Here is a 23,983-nt window from a genome sequence, read left to right as displayed (position 1 = left end):
GAAGAACTGCGTGTGCTTTGGCTTTTTCTGTTTGTCTATGAGCTTTGATGGAAAGAATAAGCTGATATACCATAATATGATATATTGCGATACTGAACATGCACAGTATTATTATTGTGGGCACTTCAGAATACCGTGACTACTTCATTATTGCAAATTATTTATATTTTTAGAATGCATTTTTTTTGTTGCGTACATGTATTGTGTGAAACAGACGGCTTTTAAAACATGTTTCCTCTGCTAAAATGATGTTCTTCCTCAGTGTTTCTGTCTCGTTTTCCAGCACAAACATCCTCAAATCAAGATACATTTACTGGAGAAGAAGAACAATTACTGATATAAATGATCAAAATGAAGTGAGTTTGTGCTTAAAATGAGAACAAAAATCTGCCAACGGAGTCAGAAAAATAATCTTAATTCAAAGTGAAAACAAGATCTTTTTTCTGACTCCACTGTCAGAAGACAAAAAAAATTTTATCGTTCATTTTCACAACTATAGACCTCATGCGCCAGAGAAACGAGAATCTGTAGAATATTGTGAACTTCCGGTGTGGCGGTGGCTCTGTGTATCTCTATGGCATCGCTGTGGAGTGATCAGCTGGTGAAGTGGATTTACTTATTGTAGAGTTAACGAAAGTTATCATGAGCACTGTAATGTTGAAAGCAGCCGTTCATTCATAAATACGTAAGATCGCAGTGGAAATACAGACCGGAAGAAAAGGGGCGGAGCCACATAAGCTCTATATGACTCAATACCGTGATAAAGCCTCCAGCAGTTCTGGTGATATGAACATTAGACACGTCACATGCCTGACTGATGGAAACATGAGCTTCTGAAAATACACTGGGAAATAAATTTCACTCCCAAATTGCTCGTACATTTCACAAACAATTAGAAAAACTCAGCGCTGAATAGTAGAAAGGCTGAAATATTTTCTTGTAAATCTTCGAAAAATATTTTTTTATCCGTTTGCATTCTGTCTAGCGCATTTGTTGTTGTGAACTGACGAGCACTAGATGAACGTGTTTGCTGTTGAGCTCAGCTGGTTAATGTGCTCCGGTTATTATATGATCTGTATTATCTGAGTGTTCTGGTGACTGTGAAAGCGTCTGGTTTGTGTTGATGTGTAATTATTATCCAGCAGAAGGAGTGTGTGTGTGTGTGTGTGTGTGTCACACGAGGGCTGTGGGTCTTCAGCCAGGGATTATTATGTAAGAGCGAAACACAACATTGTGCAGATCAGATGCAGGAAGATTCCCGTCGGGTCCGTCTTCTTCCCCGGCCGAGATGCGACTTCATCCTCGGGTGTGTAATAATTCATGCTTTCAACACGTTATGAAAGATTTTCTTAATGTTGAGTCAAAACCATATAAGAAGTCGCAGTTTATGAAATATTCTCATTGCATTTGCCAGATTTGTGTTTGTTTACTGCGGCGTGTGACGCTTCATCCGAGGGTTGCTCACTGTTAAGGGCACTTGAACGATACACACTGGTTGAGAAATGTTAGTTATTAGAATTATTATTTGTTTAAAATACAGATTATTATTTTATTTTTAAAAATCCATCACAGGTCTATTAATCATTGCGTATGTAATTCCAGGTGCAAATGATAATTGTCACGACACTCAACACTCAACTGATAACCATTGCAATACTGTTGTTTAGCTTTTAATTTTGTAATATATTTATATTATACAGTGGATGCAAAGGATACTTGAGCCCGACACTTTAACACTGTTTTTCATGCGCTGATCGATTTGGAGATTTTGGGCTATTGGCCTTTCATAATGTTTCAGACTAGTGGAAATAAAACATGCAGATGCACTTTTAAGAGTTTATTTAATTCTATTTGCGTCTGATTTCAATCTCAGTGCACATCTTTAAAGGCGGCGAGTTTGAGTCAAAAATCTCCACATTCACCAAACTTTACAGTTTTATTCATATCTATAATCTGAAGGTTTGATATTCGTCTGATTGCTAACACTTGAAGCCTTAGGGCCCTGTTTTAACGATCTAAGCTCATGGTCTAAAGCGCAGGACGCAAGTTCACTTAGAGTGTGTCCGAATCCACTTTTGCTAGTTTAATGACGGGATAAATGGTCGGTGCTCCCGGCGCTGGTCTAAAAGGGTCGTCTCTATTCTCTTAATGAGTAATGGGTGTGTTTTGGGATTTACGTGCGTTAAACCAATCAGAGTCTCATCTCCCATTCCCTTTAAATGCCAGCTGCGCTCGCCCATGGAGGATTCGCTGTTTACATGACGGAATCTGATAGTGGAAAGACCGAACGCGTCTCCAGAGCGCAGACGGATCTGCTCGTGCGCGAGGTCAAAGTGCGCAAGCAGAACATCTACGGGACACGCCGGATTCACCATATCTTTATGGACACAATAATAATCTTTTACATTGTAATCCTTTTATTTTAAATATTTGGCATGTTTGTGTGTTGCTGTGCGTCCCTGTGTGTGTAATAAGCAGAGTGTGTGTGTAATAAGCAGAGTGTATGTGTAATAAGCAGAGTGTGTGTGTAATAAGCAGAGTGTGTGTGTAATAAGCAGAGTGTATGTGTAATAAGCAGAGTGTGTGTGTAATAAGCAGAGTGTGTGTGTAATAAGCAGAGTGTGTGTGTAATAAGCAGAGTGTATGTGTAATAAGCAGAGTGTGTGTGTAATAAGCAGAGTGTGTGTGTAATAAGCAGAGTGTGTGTGTAATAAGCAGAGTGTATGTGTAATAAGCAGAGTGTATGTGTAATAAGCAGAGTGTGTGTGTAATAAGCAGAGTGTGTGTGTAATAAGCAGAGTGTGTGTGTAATAAGCAGAGTGTGTGTGTTGTGGACCCGCCTATAGGCGCACATTACTAACGCGCTCTTTAAAGAACAAAACAAATATTGCGGCATTGACTTTAGAGCAGGGTTCAGTTGGTCAATGTCTCAGTCTATTTTCATTCCTCAAACAGCGCGGCGCAGGACGTGAAAATGAAAACTGCGTCGGGCTGAAACTAGCAAAACACACTTGCGTTGCGCTTGCCGCTGCATTGCTCCGGGTGTAAGATAGGGCCCTTTATTAGGGATGCAACGATACCATTTTTTCAGAACCGATCCGATACCAAAAATTCTGAGTATCGGCCGATACCGATCCGTACCGATACCAGTGCAGTTTTTTTTTAATCAAGTAGAATTTCTATAACTCTGTGTTGAACTGATAATAAGAACTGAAAAAAAGAAAAACAACAACAAAAAATATATGATCATAATCTGACATAAATGCTATTATAAACTAGGTTAGTGGATAATTCAGCAGTAAAATTTAGTCTAGAAAAATCACGAGTGCACAATAATTGTATAAAATCTGAACATTTTGTGAAAAAAAAATGTTTAGTGGGGAACAAATTAGAGACAATAAGTGTAACACTAAATCTGGTAAAACTTTACACATTGCTCTTTGTATTGTTGTAAAATACATTCATGAAAAACAAGATAAAAATCAAAAATAGCAATTATTTTATATCCTACTATAAAATTGAGACATTTTTTAAATGTATAGCACAGCTGTTTAATGAGGTAGCAACATATGATAGATAGGACAGATCAAGAACGGCTATTAATAATCTTTCATCGCGTCACTGTATTATGATATGAAAGGCTCCAGTACAGTGCGGCACAGAGCGCATGCGCATCCCGAGCGCAGAATGATGCGCTTGAAGCAACACGAGTCACAGCGCGCAGCGCGTCGAGTCCGCATTGAAAAGTTTAAAGCACAAAGAAAATAAATACATATTGATGCGTAGTGTATTATACAGTATCTATCTATGCAATAGTCTATTCAGCATTTTCTTTTAACAGTTTTAAATTTCAGTTACTGTGCGCGTGAAGAACAAATAGTGCTCTGACTTTACTCCAGTGTTGTGATCTAACAGACACCCATAGTAACATGATTAAGGTACAGCAATAAAGTCCAGCAAGATAAAGTTGTTTTATGCGAAACAAACCATAGACCTTTATCTACAGATCAAGTATAATAATAGTAACATTGAATCATCTTGGAGAGAGTTTCATCGTGTTAACTGTCGTAACCGAACGCGACGCGCTGTTTGAATGAAGAATGGAGAATGATTGACAGCCGCAGCTGAGGGAAACGTTTACATGATCTTGAATTTAACCACTTAAATATTAATTTATATCTCACATTATACTATATAATGGCTTCAGAAGACTTATAATATTGTGCACGAAAACTTATGGTGCTTTATAATGTTTGTGTGTCTTTTGTGGAGCTTAACAATAACACTGAAGTATACGCACAATATCGGATTTGGATCGGCCTCATCTGACCGATACCCGATCCGGCAAAAATGCCAGTATCGGAGCCGGTACCGAGTATCGGATCGGTGCATCCCTACCCTTTATGTCTAAAGCATTATAAAGGTATTCAGAATGTACATTTATAATGCATTATCTCTTCATGAATAGTTTATTTATGTTTAATATTTGCTAATTCCTTGTTACATCTGAAATTGGTTGTCTGTCGTATGTTTTAATGCATTATCATTTCTAAGTGTGTAACAATGAATAGATGAGTATTATAACTGTGCTTATAATTAATTCATGAAATCATGCAATGCATTAGAAGGAGCATAATTCAAAATACTTAATGCATTATATATAACGGCTCTAAGTGAAGTGTTTGAGTATGATGATGTCATACAGTCGTGCTGTTATTGGTTGTTGACTCTTCGTCCTGAAATAAAGCAACATCTTTAAAATAAAGAAACTGAAAACTCTCATGCTCAGCAGAACTGTGAACGCCCGGGGCTTTAGAGATCAGATCTGAATCTGTGAATCCTGAACCCTGAGCAGCGGTGTGTGTGTGTGTGTGTGTGTGTGCGAGTGTGTCCTGTCAGACAGTGTGTGTGTGTGTGTGTGTGTGAGAGAGAGCTGTGAATAATCTGCTGTCCGTCAATGCGAGACAGTGTGTGTGCGAGTGTGTCCTGACAGACAGTGTGTGTGTGCGTGTGTGTGTGTGTGTGTGTGCGTGCGTGTGTGTGTGTGTGAGAGAGCTGTGAATAATCTGCTGCCCGTCAATGCGAGACAGTGTGTGTGCGAGTGTGTCCTGACAGACAGTGTGTGTGTGTGTGTGTGTGTGTGCGTGCGTGCGTGCGTGTGTGTGTGAGAGAGCTGTGAATAATCTGCTGCCCGTCAATGCGAGACAGTGTGTGTGCGAGTGTGTCCTGACAGACAGTGTGTGGGTGTGTGTGTGTGGGTGTGTGTGTGGGTGAGCTGAGGATTCATACGAACAGCTTTTGTGTCACGTGACTTTAAATCACAGCGGTCGCAAAACAAAGGATTTCTGTATCGTGCATTGAGTGTTTTTGCTCATAAGTGTGTGATTTATTAGTCTCCTCATACTGGGGTATTTAGCATGACGTCTGGACCTCATTGAGTGCATTAGCGTCCGCTCGCTGTTTCAGCGCCGCTGGTTCCGGAGGGTTTTTCATTCATTTCTCCCGTAGAGATTTCAAACACGTCTTGGTTAAAGTGTCATAAGCCATGAACCGGATCAGTTTACGAGGAGAATCTGCTGTGCAATGATTGATCGCATCCAAAATAAAAGTTTGTGTTTACATAATATATGTGTGTGTACTGTGTAAAATTATTTTGTATAAAGATACACACATATGCATGTCTATATTTAAGAAAAATGTGTTATTTATATACAATCTAATTTATTTCTTTATTTTAAAAAGATAAAAATAAAGAAAAAAATTAAGAAGTTTTCAGTTTCTTTATTTTAAAGATGTTGCTTTATTTCGGACGAAGAGTCAACAACCAATCACAGCACGACTGTATGACATCATCATACTCAAACACTTCACTTAGAGCGTTATATATAATGCATTAAGTATTTTGAATTATGCACCTTCTAATGCATTGCATGATTTCATGAATTAATTATAAGCACAGTTATAATACTCATCTATTCATTGTTACACACTTAGAAATGATAATGCATTAAAACATACGACAAACAACCAATTTCAGATGTAACAAGGAATTAGCAAATATTAAACATAAATAAACTATTCATGAAGAGATAATGCATTATAAATGTATAAATATATATACAGTATATACATGCAAATAATTCTTAAATATATACATGCATATGTGTGTATTTAAATTTACAAAACACAAACTTTCATTTTGAATGCGATCAATCGTTGCACAGCACTAAATATCAGATGATACTGTGAAGTTTAGTGAGGGAAAGAACTACAATCCCATGATGCATTGCAAACAGCATGATCACATTAAAAACCATGGAGAAATATAAAACTGCTCATTTTAAAATATCCATTTTATGTAAAGACAGTATACTTTAAGCTTCTTGCTTCTATTCAAACATTTAAGTATTCAAGTGCTTCATGGGAGTGGGCGGAGCTAATGAGTTTTCTGGACAGCATCATGGGTAATGTAGTTTTTCACCACGAATGTTGCTGTTAAACATGATTATTGTTAAACTAAGTTGAAATAATGCGAGCTGACGGCTTCAACTGAAGCAAAACCCATTGATTAACAACCTCGCCGCTCACAGCACGGCTGACTTCAGAGATTTATACGTTATCGTTAAAAATCAGTTTGCCTGTGGAGAAAATAAATGGAGTTTTTACTTCCGCCCACAGTTTTTGTTTTTGCATGCTGTGTAAGTTTGGGATTTTCTGATAGTGTTAATTGCACAGAGTAAGCGCTGCTTGTTTCACAGATAGATCTCAGAGAACGAGCCGAATATGGCGTTCTGCTCTTCAGAAGCGCTGGTGATTCTGGACCTTGTTTGGAGTGTTCTGTAACTGAGGAGAGATGTGATCTTGATCAGCGCTCCTTTAAATCCTGCAATCCGCCTCTATTACTGCAGAGAATCGCTTATGATTACAGTATGGAGAGACTTAACCAGGACATCTCTCAAACGTTAAGAGTCTGAACCGGTTTGGAAATGAAAATGAAATGTCTGTGCATTGGGTTTCTGCAATCATTTCACACAGTTCCAGTCATGAACACACACCGTTTACATAAGAGACACACAGGCTGTGTTCCAAAACCTGCAGACGGCCTACGCTCACAACACACAATACTCGTGTTTCTTTCAGAGATGCATTTATATTTACTTTTGACATGTTTAGTTTATATATTATGTATATATATAATAGTTAATCAATCAGTTGAGAGTTATGAATGTCTAAAATAGTTTTTGCATGACATTATTTACCTTTTGCTGCAACATATTCTGTGCCGTTTGCATGCACTGTACTTTGTGGAAAATGAAATGGCATGAACTGCCTTTTTAGATGCATTTGGTCATTTTATTTCAATTATCAATTATGCATCAAGTTTCCCGCTCACAACACAAACTACTCGCTTTTATTTCATAGATGCATTTTTTTACATATGTTTTGCTTAGGCTTTAGTTTGAAATGATAGTTAAATTATGGTCAACTATAGTTAAAATAGTTGCATGCCATTATTGGAATATTGTGTGTCGTTTGCATATACCCTACTTTCTACTTTATAGATGCATTTGGTCATTTTATTTCGGAGATTTGAGTGGTTCGCTCGGCTCTAACTAACACTAACTGCATTGAAATCAATTATGCCTCAAGTTTCGGTGCGTTCCTCTAATGCTCAGGCTTTGCTGTCTCTGTAGAGTTTAAAATGAGTTTGATTTGAGTTATGTGAGCGATAGACAGCTGGAGGAGTGATAAGAGCTTCTCACCTGCTTAATTTGATTGGTCAGGTAAGATGAGATGCTGTAATGCCTGGATGAGAGTCCATTAACCAGATGCATTTAGCTTTTGACTGGAATAATTCACATAACCATATAAAAGTGCAGTTATGAAGCCCTGGCGCCAGATCAGATTAATAAAAGAGTTTCTCAGCACGAGTGAGTCAGAGAGGTCTGCGTGTGCTCGGGCGTTTAGTCACTCTTTTGTCCGGTTGTCGCTCTGTGCGTTTGTGATTTGAGTCTTTTGTCTTGTGAATGTCTGTTGAATAACCATGTGACTCACCGTAAGACGACAGCCAGTGAAGTCATGAGTAATCATCATCATCATCATCATCGCAGCTCATTTATGCTTTATTCACACTGTAATTCTTATAAATTTCATATAATGATATATTCAAATAATTTCTCATAAATATTGATAAAAGTGTTTTCTTGCATCACACTGGGTTGTTCTGTAGTTCTTGTAACATTTTAAATTTCAAAGAATTTCTAAAATATTCTTATTAATAAAATGGGGGTAAATTAAGTAATATCATGGTAAAAAAAAACATGGTAACATTCAAAACTTTAAAAAAAATGCAATCACTCATTAATAAGTTACTGATCAGAAAAATATGAAGTTATGACTGTTTTAGAAGCTTACGTTTCATGCAAAAGTTTTGAATGCATTAGAAGGGTGAAGATCTAAAATGAATTGCGCACGACATTTCCAGCGCGGTCGTCACAATATTCTGTGTCTTTTGCATATTTCATATTTTCCTGAAAAATAAGTTGCACCTGATAATCAGTCGAACTGTGTCAAAATAAGGCACGTTGGTGTATTTTATTAATTATTACATTCAGAAATAAAATGAATACAGTATTTTAAACATGTTTTAGTTCCCCTCAGTCCACAACAAATCCTAAACTAGAAAACAAACATGAATTATAGTTGCATTTAGTTATAAATGACATTTATAATAAACACAAGCCTAAATGAGTTTGCATGTGAAATAAACTTGTAAACATGTTTTGAATTCTTGACATTAATTGTGTTATATTATTGCAGGACGTTTGAGATGATAAAAATGCATCGATTCAACGTTGATTTAGCGTTTGCAATGCGACTGTCTTATCCCACTTTATTTCATTTAAGTTGCTCCTAGTTTTCATCAACTGTGCATTCATTTTTACAGTTTTCAGTCAATATTTTCCATCATAGCTTTAGTTTAAATCGAACGGCCAGTATTCAGTGACCCGTTGTCGAGTGTATCCGTATGAAACACACACACACACACACACACAGCGCTGGTCATCAGGGCTTTGGGATCCGGCCATCGATGACAGGTGGTCATTGCTGAAGTCAAGGCCACGCGTTTCCTCCGTCACATATGTTTTTCCCAGGGTTAGAGTTATGGCACAAATCCATTCATATTTTTATCTGTAGCGCTCGCCTCACTGCGATCATCCAGCATTAACCTGGATCATTCGGTCGTCACTGCATCAATGCATTTAATATTCATGCATTTCTCCAGAGAGATTTGCAGTGTGTTTTACTGTGTGACAGAATCAGCTGGAGAAAGCGTTGTGTGTATTAGTAGATCTATCAGTTTTCATTTTTACTCTTTTCACATGTATGATCTTGCCTTGATGTAGTAAAGCAACAGAATTCAGCAGATGAACATCATAGGTGTGTATATTGTATTTTAACTTTAACAATAACTTTATTCTAGATCTGCTGTAAAGCCGAAACAATCTCTGTTACTGTAATCTCCTGTTATCACTGTAAAGCTGCTGTGAAACATCTCTATTGTTAAAGCGCTGTATAAATGAAGGAGACTCGACTTGATTTTGCCCAAACCTTGAACTGTGTGTCGCAGCATCTCAAATGCTTGAAACGCAAACCTGTTTTTACAGATTAGTTTCTAAACCTGTGTAAGTGCGTTCAGAAGTCTCACACACGACCTCTCGCTCTCGCCGTGGCTTGAAAGATTAATTGTAGCTCTTCTCTGGAACATGTGTTGAGAATAATGGCTCTTCCTCGCGCCTCCTTCAGCCCACGGCTTTAATTATCACACACACACACACACACACACACACACACTGTATGATGAGATAAAGACCAAGCAATCGTTGAGCATCTCGCACAGATTACATTAGTGAAACGTGAGAAGATGTGATGTAAAGGCCATTTGCTGGTTACCTGAGCGTGAAGACAAACGTAATGCTATTAAACTCACAATAAAATCTTACGTTGAGTGATAAAACACAGATAATGGCTTCACATACAGACAAACGGCTGTGTTTTATTCAGAGGCAGATCATAACGGGAAGATTCGCACACACTAATTCAAGAAAATGAAGAGCAAACGATGAACTGTAGATGTGTAAATTATGTTTTATGTGTTTTTATTGCAGGAAATGTTGTTTTGCACAAGTGTGCGTCTCATAAAGTTTCTGACGAGCTTTATTGCCATTCTTCATAAATGATGAATTAACTATGAAGAATTCCACCGTAATTCTTTCATTCACACTCAGAATGATCTTGTCCTGGTGTTTACATGCACTCATCTCGTAAATGAAGTCATTCCAGCATGAACTGAATGAATATTAACAACTGAAGTATAATAGAGACTGATTAGTCAGGACTGACGATATGGTGAATATTCTCGGGGTTTGCTGTTGTTCTGTGGGCAGTATTGTGATGTTTTTATGTGTCTATTTGTATGTCCTGGTTTCATGTTCCCTCCTCAAGTAAAAAATTATATTGCAATATTTAGTTTTTCTGTGAAATGCATTGCGATATGAAAGAATACTCACTTGAATGGCTAAATTTAGAAAGAATTATTAATTCCAGAATGATTAAGGTGATTTTGTTGCGGAGTGGATCTGTGTTTAAAAAATAAAAATAATCCTAAAAAGCTGAAAAATTACTTTTTACTCACTTTTTTCTTGGATTGCGAACGATTGGGAGAAGCTTGGTTGTTCATGATCATGTGTATTTTTACAAGAACCAGCTCAAACCTTTTTCAGTAAGCATAAAACACATTCCCACTATTTTTTGTTCAGAGGAACTTCTGCAGGACCAAACACTCGACCACACCGGTTAAATGCTGAGCAAGCAATCTCATTGGCTGAGGGATCAGCAGAGCCAATCAGCTTGTGCCATGCAGTAATGATTTTGATTGCATGTAGAGGACCGATCAGCTGCGCCCTCTAGAGTTTCATGACTGAACTAGATATCAATGTAATGAAATCACAGTCCTCGTTATGACAGTACATTAAGCCATATTATTAATCAAATTTATTTCAATAAATCATGCAGGCCTACTTGAGAAGGTTCAGACTGAGAGGTTTTAACAGCATCTATCCATTAAAAAAAAGAAACCTGTGCCTTTGTACCCAGTTATTCTCTACATATGACTGTAATAACTACTATTACACTGTGTAACATTTGCAGCAATTTCTTCTTGAACCTTTTTGTACTACAAAGTCATTGTTCACCTCCCCCTAAATTACTGTTCCCGGAGACCTCGAGAGCTGCGACAGCCGAGGACAATCATTTCCACAGGATTATAATAGTGTTGTGTCTGAATCACGACCGTCAAACCTCCCGTCTCAGATGTGCTGTTATGAAAGAGGTCGATCAGAGTTGTGTAATCTGGACACCTGAGGGAAGAACTGCATCTGTGAGCTTTCCTGTAGTCCTACTCGTTTAAAGGGCACATGTTCATCAGTCTTCAGTGTGTAATGTTGCTGTTTATTCTCTATATCAGTGTCAGTGTTTCTGAACTCCTGAAACGCCTCCATTGTAGTCTCTGGGAACGAACACGTCACAATATTCCTCATTATAATAATTCATGCGCAGAATAAAGGGGCGGGGCCTGGTTGAGTTAGTTAGTAGTGTGTTAAACTGGCGGTTATGAAATGGGAGGGACATTTCCCAAACACACTCAAAGCGCTCGACCAATCACAACACACTGATCCAGCAAAATGATACGCAATACGCAAAATGCCTTTAAATGATCAAAACATTGTTTGCACACAATCTCTCCAGTCCTCCTGTGTCTGACTGAGAGTTTCCACTGTTTTATCAGGTAAAAGTCTTTAATTGTACAAACGTCCTCCTTCAGCTCGTGCTTCACGTGTCTTTAAATCTGAACTGATTTTTTATCAAGTAAACATAAGAATAACTTTAATATTGTTAGTAATATTTCAACTGAACTGAGGTTTACTTGATAATCCATCATCATTTATTATAAAAATCACGAGTATCAAATATGATCATGTAAGAAGGATCCACTGAAGGCAAGCCTTGAGAACCCAAGTGCAGCTTTATTGACAACATAATCCAAAAACATGAAACAAGCGTGTCGTGAAACAAGACAAAACGCTATGAAAATAAACTCGCACATCAGTGGTTACAGGAATTAATACTAGACCCAGACACATGACAAACATGAGGCCTTAAATACACAGACTAAAGACAAGACAAGGGACACCTGTGAACAATGAGCAGACAATTAACCAATGACAAGACACATGGCCGGATCACATGACAAACAGGGAATCACATGAAGCATGACGAGACACAGAAACATGACAAGAACAAACCCAAAATCGTGACACATCATCAGGCTTTTGAGGAAGGTTTATTTGTTCATCTCTCAAACATTGTATTGCATTATATATTTTAAAATTACAGAGATTTGATCATAAAACTAAGCATTTAAATATCATCTTACTAAGACATATTATTGATCGCTATTGATATTTATATACATTTTATGTAAGGGTTTTTCCTCCATATTCTCACTATATGAGCCATAAATTATTGACAGATATTGATATCATATGCATTTTATGCTGGTAGTCTATGATATATATAAAAAAAACATAAAACACACATAAAATAACTTTTTTTACAAATATTTAATATAAGGTTTAATAACCTTTAGATGATTTATCTGACTGTTAGTCAGGCTTTACAGGTTTAAAGCAGTAAATTGTCAGTAAAACTGATTATTTGTTCTCTGTTCCTCTGGTTCTCTCAGTCATCTCTCCCAGTCGAGCTCTCTGGAGGAGGTTCGTGCTGATGTGGAGAAGTTTGTCCCTCCAGCACCGAGAAAGGTTGAAATGAGACGCGACCCGGTTCTCGGCTTCGGCTTCGTGGCGGGCAGCGAGAAACCAGTGGTGGTTCGGTCCGTTACTCCAGGTATCCAGAAAACACGCATCTACACCAGTTCTTCTGTGTTCATTATCCCATAAATACAGTAAAACAGCAAACTCACGCATCTACACCAGTTCTTCTATGTTTATATATTCATTCATTCATTCATATAACGCCGTCATTTCAGGCAACTTGAACATGATTAAATAATTCTGTATTACAAATTAAATCTAATCTAAATTAGAAGTTCATTTACTGACCTTTTCTACCTTCACTTTTACTACTGTTCAAACGTTTGGGGTCGCTAAAGTCTAAAAATGCAGAAAGTTTTGTGTGATTGATAGGTTTAGGGGTCATGTTACTGTAAGGAGATAAAATACTGTATACAATTTGAACAGTATAAAAGCCATTACGTCTATGGAGGTCCTCATAAAACGTGTGTGTGTGTGTGTGCAGGAGGTCCTTCAGAAGGAAGACTGATCCCAGGAGACGAGATCGTGATGATAAATGATGAAGCCGTGAGTTCGGCTCCAAGGGAACGGGTCATTGATCTGGTCAGGTACTGAAAACCATCAAACCTGTAGTGTGTCGTTCCTCATCCCTCAAACCTGTAGTGTGTCGTTCCTCATCCCTCAAACCTGTAGTGTGTCGTTCCTCATCAAACCTGTAGTGTGTCGTTCCTCATCCCTCAAACCTGTAGTGTGTCGTTCCTCATCCCTCAAACCTGTAGTGTGTCGTTCCTCATCAAACCTGTAGTGTGTCGTTCCTCATCCCTCAAACCTGTAGTGTGTCGTTCCTCATCCCTCAAACCTGTAGTGTGTCGTTCCTCATCCCTCAAACCTGTAGTGTGTTGATCCTCATCCCTCAAACCTGTAGTGTGTCGTTCCTCATCCCTCAAACCTGTAGTGTGTTGATCCTCATCCCTCAAACCTGTAGTGTGTCGTTCCTCATCAAACCTGTAGTGTGCCGTTCCTCATCCCTCAAACCTGTAGTGTGTTGATCCTCATCCCTCAAACCTGTAGTGTGTTGATCCTCATCCCTCAAACCTGTAGTGTGTTGATCCTCATCCCTCAAACCTGTAGTGTGTCGTTGCTCATCAAACCTGTAGTGTGCCGTTCCTCATCCCTCAAACCTGTAGTGTGCCGTTCCTCATCCCTCAAACCTGTAGTGTGTCGTTCCTCATCCCTCAAACCTGTAGTGTGTCGTTCCTCATCAAACCTGTAGTGTGCCGTTCCTCATCAAACCTGTAGTGTGTCGTTCCTCATCAAACCTGTAGTGTGCCGTTCCTCATCCCTCAAACCTGTAGTGTGTCGTTGCTCATCAAACCTGTAGTGTGCCGTTCCTTATCCCTCAAACCTGTAGTGTGTCGTTGCTCATCAAACCTGTAGTGTGTCGTTCCTCATCCCTCAAACCTGTAGTGTGTCGTTCCTCATCAAACCTGTAGTGTGTCGTTCCTCATCCCTCAAACCTGTAGTGTGTCGTTCCTCATCCCTCAAACCTGCAGTGTGTCGTTCCTCATCCCTCAAACCTGCAGTGTGTCGTTCCTCATCCCTCAAACCTGCAGTGTGTCGTTCCTCATCAAACCTGCAGTGTGTCGTTCCTCATCCCTCAAACCTGTAGTGTGTCGTTCCTCATCCCTCAAACCTGTAGTGTGTCGTTCCTCATCCCTCAAACCTGTAGTGTGTCGTTCCTCATCCCTCAAACCTGTAGTGTGTCGTTCCTCATCCCTCAAACCTGCAGTGTGTCGTTCCTCATCCCTCAAACCTGTAGTGTGTCGTTCCTCATCCCTCAAACCTGCAGTGTGTCGTTCCTTATCCCTCAAACCTGTAGTGTGTCGTTGCTCATCAAACCTGTAGTGTGTCGTTCCTCATCCCTCAAACCTGTAGTGTGTCGTTCCTCATCAAACCTGTAGTGTGTCGTTCCTCATCCCTCAAACCTGTAGTGTGTGGTTCCTCATCCCTCAAACCTGTAGTGTGTGGTTCCTCATCCCTCAAACCTGCAGTGTGTCGTTCCTCATCAAACCTGTAGTGTGTCGTTCCTCATCCCTCAAACCTGTAGTGTGTCGTTCCTCATCCCTCAAACCTGTAGTGTGTCGTTCCTCATCCCTCAAACCTGTAGTGTGTCGTTCCTCATCCCTCAAACCTGTAGTGTGTCGTTCCTCATCCCTCAAACCTGCAGTGTGTCGTTCCTCATCCCTCAAACCTGTAGTGTGTCGTTCCTCATCAAACCTGCAGTGTGTCGTTCCTCATCAAACCTGTTGTGTGTCGTTCCTCATCAAACCTGTAGTGTGTCGTTCCTCATCCCTCAAACCTGTAGTGTGCCGTTCCTCATCCCTCAAACCTGTAGTGTGTCGTTGCTCATCAAACCTGTAGTGTGCCGTTCCTCATCCCTCAAACCTGTAGTGTGTCGTTGCTCATCAAACCTGTAGTGTGTCGTTCCTCATCCCTCAAACCTGTAGTGTGTCGTTCCTCATCAAACCTGTAGTGTGTCGTTCCTCATCCCTCAAACCTGTAGTGTGTCGTTGCTCATCAAACCTGTAGTGTGTCGTTCCTCATCCCTCAAACCTGTAGTGTGTCGTTCCTCATCCCTCAAACCTGTAGTGTGTCGTTCCTCATCAAACCTGTAGTGTGCCGTTCCTCATCCCTCAAACCTGTAGTGTGTTGATCCTCATCCCTCAAACCTGTAGTGTGTCGTTGCTCATCAAACCTGTAGTGTGTCGCCGTTCCTTATCCCTCAAACCTGTAGTGTGTCGTTGCTCATCAAACCTGTAGTGTGTCGTTCCTCATCCCTCAAACCTGTAGTGTGTCGTTCCTCATCAAACCTGTAGTGTGTCGTTCCTCATCCCTCAAACCTGTAGTGTGTCGTTCCTCATCCCTCAAACCTGCAGTGTGTCGTTCCTCATCCCTCAAACCTGCAGTGTGTCGTTCCTCATCCCTCAAACCTGCAGTGTGTCGTTCCTCATCAAACCTGTAGTGTGTCGTTCCTCATCAAACCTGTAGTGTGTCGTTCCTCATCCCTCAAACCTGTAGTGTGTCGTTCCTCATCCCTCAAACCTGTAGTGTGTCGTTCCTCATCCCTCAAACCTGTAGTGTGTCGTTCCTCATCCCTCAAACCTGTAGTGTGTCGTTCCTCATCCCTCAAACCTGCAGTGTGTCGTTCCTCATCCCTCAAACCTGTAGTGTGTCGTTCCTCATCCCTCAAACCTGCAGTGTGTCGTTCCTTATCCCTCAAACCTGTAGTGTGTCGTTGCTCATCAAACCTGTAGTGTGTCGTTCCTCATCCCTCAAACCTGTAGTGTGTCGTTCCTCATCAAACCTGTAGTGTGTCGTTCCTCATCCCTCAAACCTGTAGTGTGTCGTTCCTCATCCCTCAAACCTGTAGTGTGTGGTTCCTCATCCCTCAAACCTGCAGTGTGTCGTTCCTCATCAAACCTGTAGTGTGTCGTTCCTCATCCCTCAAACCTGTAGTGTGTCGTTCCTCATCCCTCAAACCTGTAGTGTGTCGTTCCTCATCCCTCAAACCTGTAGTGTGTCGTTCCTCATCCCTCAAACCTGCAGTGTGTCGTTCCTCATCCCTCAAACCTGTAGTGTGTCGTTCCTCATCAAACCTGTAGTGTGTCGTTCCTCATCAAACCTGCAGTGTGTCGTTCCTCATCAAACCTGTTGTGTGTCGTTCCTCATCAAACCTGTAGTGTGTCGTTCCTCATCCCTCAAACCTGTAGTGTGCCGTTCCTCATCCCTCAAACCTGTAGTGTGTCGTTGCTCATCAAACCTGTAGTGTGCCGTTCCTCATCCCTCAAACCTGTAGTGTGTCATTGCTAATCAAACCTGTAGTGTGTCGTTCCTCATCCCTCAAACCTGTAGTGTGTCGTTCCTCATCAAACCTGTAGTGTGTCGTTCCTCATCCCTCAAACCTGTAGTGTGTCGTTGCTCATCAAACCTGTAGTGTGTCGTTCCTCATCCCTCAAACCTGTAGTGTGTCGTTGCTCATCAAACCTGTAGTGTGTCGTTCCTCATCCCTCAAACCTGTAGTGTGTCGTTCCTCATCAAACCTGTAGTGTGCCGTTCCTCATCCCTCAAACCTGTAGTGTGTCGTTCCTCATCAAACCTGTAGTGTGCCGTTCCTCATCCCTCAAACCTGTAGTGTGTCGTTCCTCATCAAACCTGTAGTGTGTTGATCCTCATCCCTCAAACCTGTAGTGTGTCGTTGCTCATCAAACCTGTAGTGTGTCGTTCCTCATCCCTCAAACCTGTAGTGTGTCGTTGCTCATCAAACCTGTAGTGTGTCGTTCCTCATCCCTCAAATCTGTAGTGTGTCGTTGCTCATCAAACCTGTAGTGTGTCGTTCCTCATCCCTCAAACCTGTAGTGTGTCGTTCCTCATCAAACCTGTAGTGTGCCGTTCCTTATCCCTCAAACCTGTAGTGTGTCGTTGCTCATCAAACCTGTAGTGTGTCGTTCCTCATCCCTCAAACCTGTAGTGTGTCGTTCCTCATCAAACCTGTAGTGTGTCGTTCCTCATCCCTCAAACCTGTAGTGTGTCGTTCCTCATCCCTCAAACCTGTAGTGTGTCGTTCCTCATCAAACCTGTAGTGTGTCGTTCCTCATCAAACCTGTAGTGTGTCGTTCCTCATCCCTCAAACCTGTAGTGTGTCGTTCCTCATCCCTCAAACCTGTAGTGTGTCGTTCCTCATCCCTCAAACCTGCAGTGTGTCGTTCCTCATCCCTCAAACCTGCAGTGTGTCGTTCCTCATCAAACCTGTAGTGTGTCGTTCCTCATCAAACCTGTAGTGTGTCGTTCCTCATCCCTCAAACCTGTAGTGTGTCGTTCCTCATCCCTCAAACCTGTAGTGTGTCGTTCCTCATCAAACCTGTAGTGTGTCGTTCCTCATCCCTCAAACCTGTAGTGTGTCGTTCCTCATCCCTCAAACCTGTAGTGTGTCGTTCCTCATCAAACCTGTAGTGTGTCGTTCCTCATCCCTCAAACCTGTAGTGTGTCGTTCCTCATCCCTCAAACCTGTAGTGTGTCGTTCCTCATCCCTCAAACCTGTAGTGTGTCGTTCCTCATCAAACCTGTAGTGTGTCGTTCCTCATCCCTCAAACCTGTAGTGTGTCGTTCCTCATCCCTCAAACCTGCAGTGTGTCGTTCCTCATCAAACCTGTAGTGTGTCGTTCCTCATCAAACCTGTAGTGTGTCGTTCCTCATCCATCAAACCTGTAGTGTGTCGTTCCTCATCAAACCTGTAGTGTGTCGTTCCTCATCAAACCTGTAGTCAAATCAAATCAAATCAAGTATATTTGTATAGCGCTTTTCACAATACAGATTGTATCAAAGCAGCTTCACAGTATTAAAATAAAATAATACAACAAAGTTTGTTTCTAGTGGAATTTATTGTGTCGTTCCTCATCCCTCAAACCTGTAGTGTGTCGTTCCTCATCCCTCAAACCTGTAGTGTGTCGTTCCTCATCCCTCAAACCTGTAGTGTGTCGTTCCTCATCAAACCTGTAGTGTGTCGTTCCTCATCCATCAAACCTGTAGTGTGTCGTTCCTCATCCCTCAAACCTGTAGTGTGTCGTTCCTCATCCCTCAAACCTGTAGTATATCCGGTTCCTTGTATCTTCAGACTCGGCTACACGATTCAGTTCGTCCGGCACCTGCCCATGTTCAGCGATATTTGTTACACCTCAGTGTTCCGAATTGTGCCTGTCGTGTGTGTGGTCGTCGCTTCCTACTGGCGAAGGTTGCAATCGAGCCGTTCCTCCAGCCGATATGAAGAAAGGTTTCTAAAAAAGGCCTGTTCTTCATTTCACGCAGACCATAGTGAGTTAGACCATCAGGGATCTGTGTTATTGATTTCGGGCCCTTTTTAACGCTTCTGTTTAAGTTACAAACACAGTGCGCATTACTAATGTTACATCCCCGTGAATGGTCTGCAGCATGGGACCTGAAGGACACGTACTTCAGATCTCTACCCTTCCGCAAACACAGGCCATCCTGTAGTCTTGCGTTGAGGGGTCGGAGTCTCAGTACAAGTCCCTCCCTGCCCAGTACAGCGACCGTTGCTCATACGCTTCCCTCAAATGTCACAACTCGCCCGCCACCTCCTCCTATGGGGTCGGAAGCTTCTGAGGTCGCTTCTTCCACTTAGGTTCCGGCCTGCTCAATCGTGCTGCCCAGGTGGCCTCACGACAGCCTGTTGCCGAAGAGAGTGGAGATTCCATCCCCAGGCGGTCCAGCTGTCCGGGATTCTTCGGGGCCGCACAGTTACATCTGTTGCAGACGCTCTGATCTCGTCCCCTTTCCAGTTGTTTACTCCCAGAAACACGGAGACACTGGCATACAGCTAACACGGGGGCCTACGCAAGATGCGTTAATTCCCCAGTAATTCCAAAGTCAGGTCAGAGGAGCAGGTTCTCTTAGTTGCCCCGTAATGGCCCAACTAGGACCTCATTCCCTAGACAGCCTTCCTGACTCATTCCTCTGAGACTTCTCAGGGATGGGGCACCGTTGGCACCCGCACTGAACTGGAGAAATCCAGGTTCTGTTGCGGTGGTTCAGCTATCTACCTCTAAAAGGAATGTAGATACTAACACTTCTGCGAGAGCTCCCTCTAGAAAAATGAGGCTTGCTTACGATCTAAAGTAGAACCTGTTCGTTGTTGGTGTTCTTCTCACGGGAAGACCCCAAGAGTGTTCGATCACTTCTGTGCTTCCTTCCTGCAGAAGAAGGGTCAGAGCGTGGCTGTTCCGCTTCACCCTCAAAATGTATGTTGCCCTTATATTAACGCACATCAGGATGCAGTAGAGCTATAGGAAGTGCGACTTGATCGTCGGGTTCCTGAGCGGTGCAAGGAGATGAATCTTCATTGCGCCGCCTCTTTACCTTCTTGGGGCCTATCTCCAGTGCTACTGCACTCTGAGACCTCCCCTGAACACTACAGGTAGTTGAGTTAAAAAATCTGTTTTTAAAGAAACAGTTCTCCTGCTTGCTTGCTCTATCAAGAAGGTAGGGGACCTGCACACATTTTTGGTCAACGAATCGTGCCTGGTTTCGGGCTGGCTAACTCTCATTAATTGAGACCCCGGCCTGGATATGTGCCCAAGGTTCCTACCTCTCCCTTAAGACGGGACCGGGTGGTGAGCCTGCAAGCGCTGCCCCGGAGGAGGCAGACCCAGCCCTGACTTTTCTCTGTTCCTCCCGCTAGTGCAGTTATTCAGAACGGAATGCAAAGTCTCAGGACCTCCTCCAACTCTCTTCTGTTTCGGAAACCAGCAGAAGGGAAGGAGGTTTTCCCAAGATGCACCGTGCCCACCTGGGTAGTGAGCTCCTCCATAGAGAGAGTGTTGCTCCTTCCTGGGCGTTGACACAAGTGCCTCGCTGACAGATTAAGAGTTGTGGGCTGGGCGACACCAGCACATTCGCTAGGAAAATAGCCTATGTGACGAACCGGTTGCTTTCCGTGGGCTTAAGTGCGCCTTTTTGCTCCAGTTGAGTTCCCTCTCCCAAACCCTGTTGAGTTCCTCCTCACCCCTTCGGTGTTGGACGTGGCGGAGCGTCCGATGCTAGACCTATCACTTGTATGCTTGGTAACTTGTGTTAGGTGGGGTCCATATGTTGTGATCCCTACGGCGATCCCATATGTGTATTAAAGCCTGCTCTGCCGTCACTGACCGGTTGCATCTCCCCCCCTGTTATCGGCTGGAGCCGAGTGACATGCCATATGTTGTACCGCCCACTCAGTCAAGTTTGCTCAGTCCATATGTGTATTCTCCACGTTACCTCCTTCGGGCAGGATGTGGCTTCCGCAGTGTATGCCTTCCAACAAAAGGTACGCTTTCCCAGTGGTCCTGTGGAACAGCAGTGACTTTCCTGGCCTAAGCCCTGTCCTATATCCGCCTCAATATGCGGGAGGATCAGGAGGCTTTTGTCTAGGCACTGGAAGGTGGCAGCACTAGTGGCGTTTTAATAGGGATCCCGATCAGTCGACTACGTCGAACGTGAGCGACTGAAAGGGAACGTCTCGGTTACGTATATAACTCTCGTTCCCTGAAGGAGGGAACGGAGACATAGTCCCGTCGCCACTATTGCTGTACCACCGCTGACCGGGGTCCGCTCGGCTCCTCAGCGAATAACAACTGGTGCGTTTATCCACTTCCGTATTTACATGGGTGTCAGTTTGGTTTGAAATGTGCTGGGGACAGAGACGCATTCGGAAGTGCATTTTCAGAAGTGCTGGGTACAATGACGCATTCATTTTTTTTCTCTTTCGCGCAGGTTATGTTTTGAAAGACGATGTCCTGTAGCTCAGGCACGGCCCCACTTTTCAACAGGGCTACCCAAAACTTTTTTTCAAAAAAGTTGAACTTTTACTATATTCTAATTTTGTCAATAATTATTAAAAAAATCGTCAATAAGCTTATAATTTGTGCTAAAATAGTCTACATGTTTAGTTTTTAAAACCATTTTAAAAAGCTGGTTATATTTTGATGTTTCTGCGCAAGTTCAGCAGACAGTGAGGTTCGGGTTTGTTCCGATCAGAGTTCGTGAGTGGAGAGCGCATTTCTGAATATTCCGCTCCGCTCGCTCATTCCGCAGGGTCGCTCGCTCAACCCAGAATGGCCTGCTGCCTGGCTCGAAAATATGTGGAATAAGGGCTGCCTCCGACTAAAGTTTTTTCTATTTGACTAGTAGTTGTTCTTTCTATAATAGATAGCCTATATTTCTCAAATCTGTGAGGCACAAGCTGAGTTTCGGCGCCCTCCAGTTCACGTGCAATGCAAGTGATTGTGCCGGCACCTTATTACATTGTCTGCTATATATTGGCTTCTTATTTATTAAATACAGGCAATTGGTTGATAAAACATTGATCAAAATTAAGATACAATTTATACAAACCGAAAATCTTTTAAAAAGAGTCTTTCTACAAAACAAAACTTAATGAAGTGGTCAAAATCATGTTTTACCCACTCCATGTCTCCAGACATATTGCGCATCTCATGATGTATCATATCTTTATCATGTTGCATGCTCACTTTCATAATCAACGTTGATTAAATAAAAAAACATAATGACGTCACATAACGACGTCCACATAATGACGTCCACATAATGACGTTCCAAAACTGGAATCCGTGCCTGCTGTAGCTTACTAATGTAAATAAATAAAAATGTATACAAAAATGTGATGATGTCTGACTCGTTTTATGAAGAAGAAAGCCTTAAGTTTTCAAAAAGCATTTGACATATGACCCACTCTTCTGTTTCTATAGGCAAGTAGGCTACCTTATACGCTGAGTTTCGGTTCATTTATGAGTCGAACTCCAGTTCACGCGCCGGCGCCTCCATGTCGTGATTATCTATTGTCTGCTATATTTACTTCTTAAATCCAGGCAATTGGTTCATGAAAAATTTATTAAAATTAAGATACAATTAATACAAAACGAAATTCACTTTAAAGAAAGGCAGCTGTTCTGTTTGAGGTCTCTGTGAAAGTTTTAAAGCAGTCTTTTAGTGCCGCTTTCAGAGCGCACGTCCGTAACCGAGAACTGACACGTTGTTTTTTCCCTCATAAATGCAAACACGAAAAATAAAATAAAATGAATATTATAATGGGTTTTTGTTGGGTCAGACAATGATTACCAAATTTCTCTCTCATATTGCTCCTCATAAACCACTGAAAACGGTCAAAAAATCGAACCAAAAGTCAAATTATTATGGACGGAAGTTAAAAGTATTGGGTACAAAATGACTCATGATGAAATCTGGTGGGTACGCGTACCCACCGTCCCAACAGAAATCAACGCTTATGCATATTTATAACCGCGCTGCGGGGCGGGTGATGCGATTCAAGCACGCCAATGTCCATTGGCTCGTTTTTACAATACTCGAAGATGACAGGCTCCCTAGCATGATCCCAATCAGTCGACTACGTCTCCGTTCCCTCCTTCAGGGAATGAGGGTTACATACGTAACCGAGACGTTCCTCATCAAACCTTTAGTGTGTCGTTCCTCATCCTGTGATTCAGTTTAAATCATCAGACGTTTCTGTCTACAGTCTGTACACCGTATAGAAAGTGTTTGAACTGTAGCTGTGATTTAAGGTTTTCAAGACCGAAGCTTCAGATTCTGGACGTGTTTTCAAGCACATAACCCTGATTCCAGCTAGAGAATCTTCATCTTCTTCTCGTCTGTTTTCTGTGTGTTGCAGGAGTTGTAAGGAGTCGATCATCCTGACGGTGGTTCAGCCGTACCCTGTGAGTCCTGATGTTCACAGTCCTCTAGATATTAACCACTGGTTGTATGTTAGTTCGTCCCGTGTTTTAATCCGTTCTGCAGAAGTGGCACAGATTCTGCTCCATATTTAAAAAACACTAATAAAAGTCTGCAGATCAGTGTTATTTCAGTCTCATTGATTTACTATTAGTTTTTGTAACATTAATATTGTAACAAAATAATATTGTTTTTGGGACCTCATGTGTTTATGTTACTCCTGATGGCGATTTGGGAGATTTGCAATTTGCTTTTTGTTTTTAAAGCCATGAACGGATTAGCTCCAAACTATCTCTCTGATCTTCTGAAATTAAATAACTCTGCTAGATCATTGAGGTCATCTCAACAGAGATTGCTGATGGTTCCGAGATCTAGACTTAATACGAGAGGTGACTTTCTGTTGTTGGTCCAAAATTGTGGAATAGTCTTCCTCTATCCCTAAGACTAGTATCCACAGAGTCTGTTTTTAAATCTAAGTTAAAAACCTATAGCTCTTTTCACAGGCTTAGACTGTCCTTGATTTTAATGTTCAATTTTCAAATTGGTGTTTCCGATGTAAACTCCCTTTATCATTTGTTTTGCGTTTTTTTCTTGTTGTTTAGATATTTATCCTGTTGTACAGCACAATGGCCAACTACTTTTACTTTTATTGTGCTATATAAATAAAAGTTGATTGATAATATTTTGAAATATTTTTATTTTCACTTTGATTTTAAAGTTTTACTATTTTTTGTTTTGTCTTTGTACCTTTTTTGAATTCGTTTTTTATGTCCGTTTTTTTTTTATTATTAGTT

At 41.5% G+C, this 23,983-nt stretch overlaps 1 protein-coding gene across 8 annotated transcripts in view; it reads left to right on the top strand.

The window, feature by feature from the left end:
- Positions 1-23,983, top strand: part of frmpd4 (FERM and PDZ domain containing 4) — a gene marked incomplete at its 5' end in the record, with an annotated part of 98,163 nt that overhangs the window by 54,779 nt on the left and 19,401 nt on the right. For 7 of the 8 annotated variants that reach the window (XM_084122186.1, XM_084122183.1, XM_084122185.1 and 4 more), the window contains 3 exons: positions 12,806-12,966; positions 13,378-13,480; positions 23,128-23,173. In XM_084122186.1, coding sequence (XP_083978312.1) covers positions 12,806-12,966; positions 13,378-13,480; positions 23,128-23,173 — 310 coding nt within the window. Of the gene's footprint in view, positions 1-1,244; positions 1,307-12,805; positions 12,967-13,377; positions 13,481-23,127; positions 23,174-23,983 lie in introns of those variants that run through there. The other variant, XM_084122188.1, reaches the window with a different exon arrangement.

This window comes from Abramis brama (assembly GCF_963993115.1).
Source record: "Abramis brama genome assembly, chromosome: 8".
Classification (NCBI taxonomy): domain Eukaryota; kingdom Metazoa; phylum Chordata; class Actinopteri; order Cypriniformes; family Leuciscidae; genus Abramis; species Abramis brama.
This window is presented reverse-complemented; position numbering and strand designations above follow the sequence as displayed.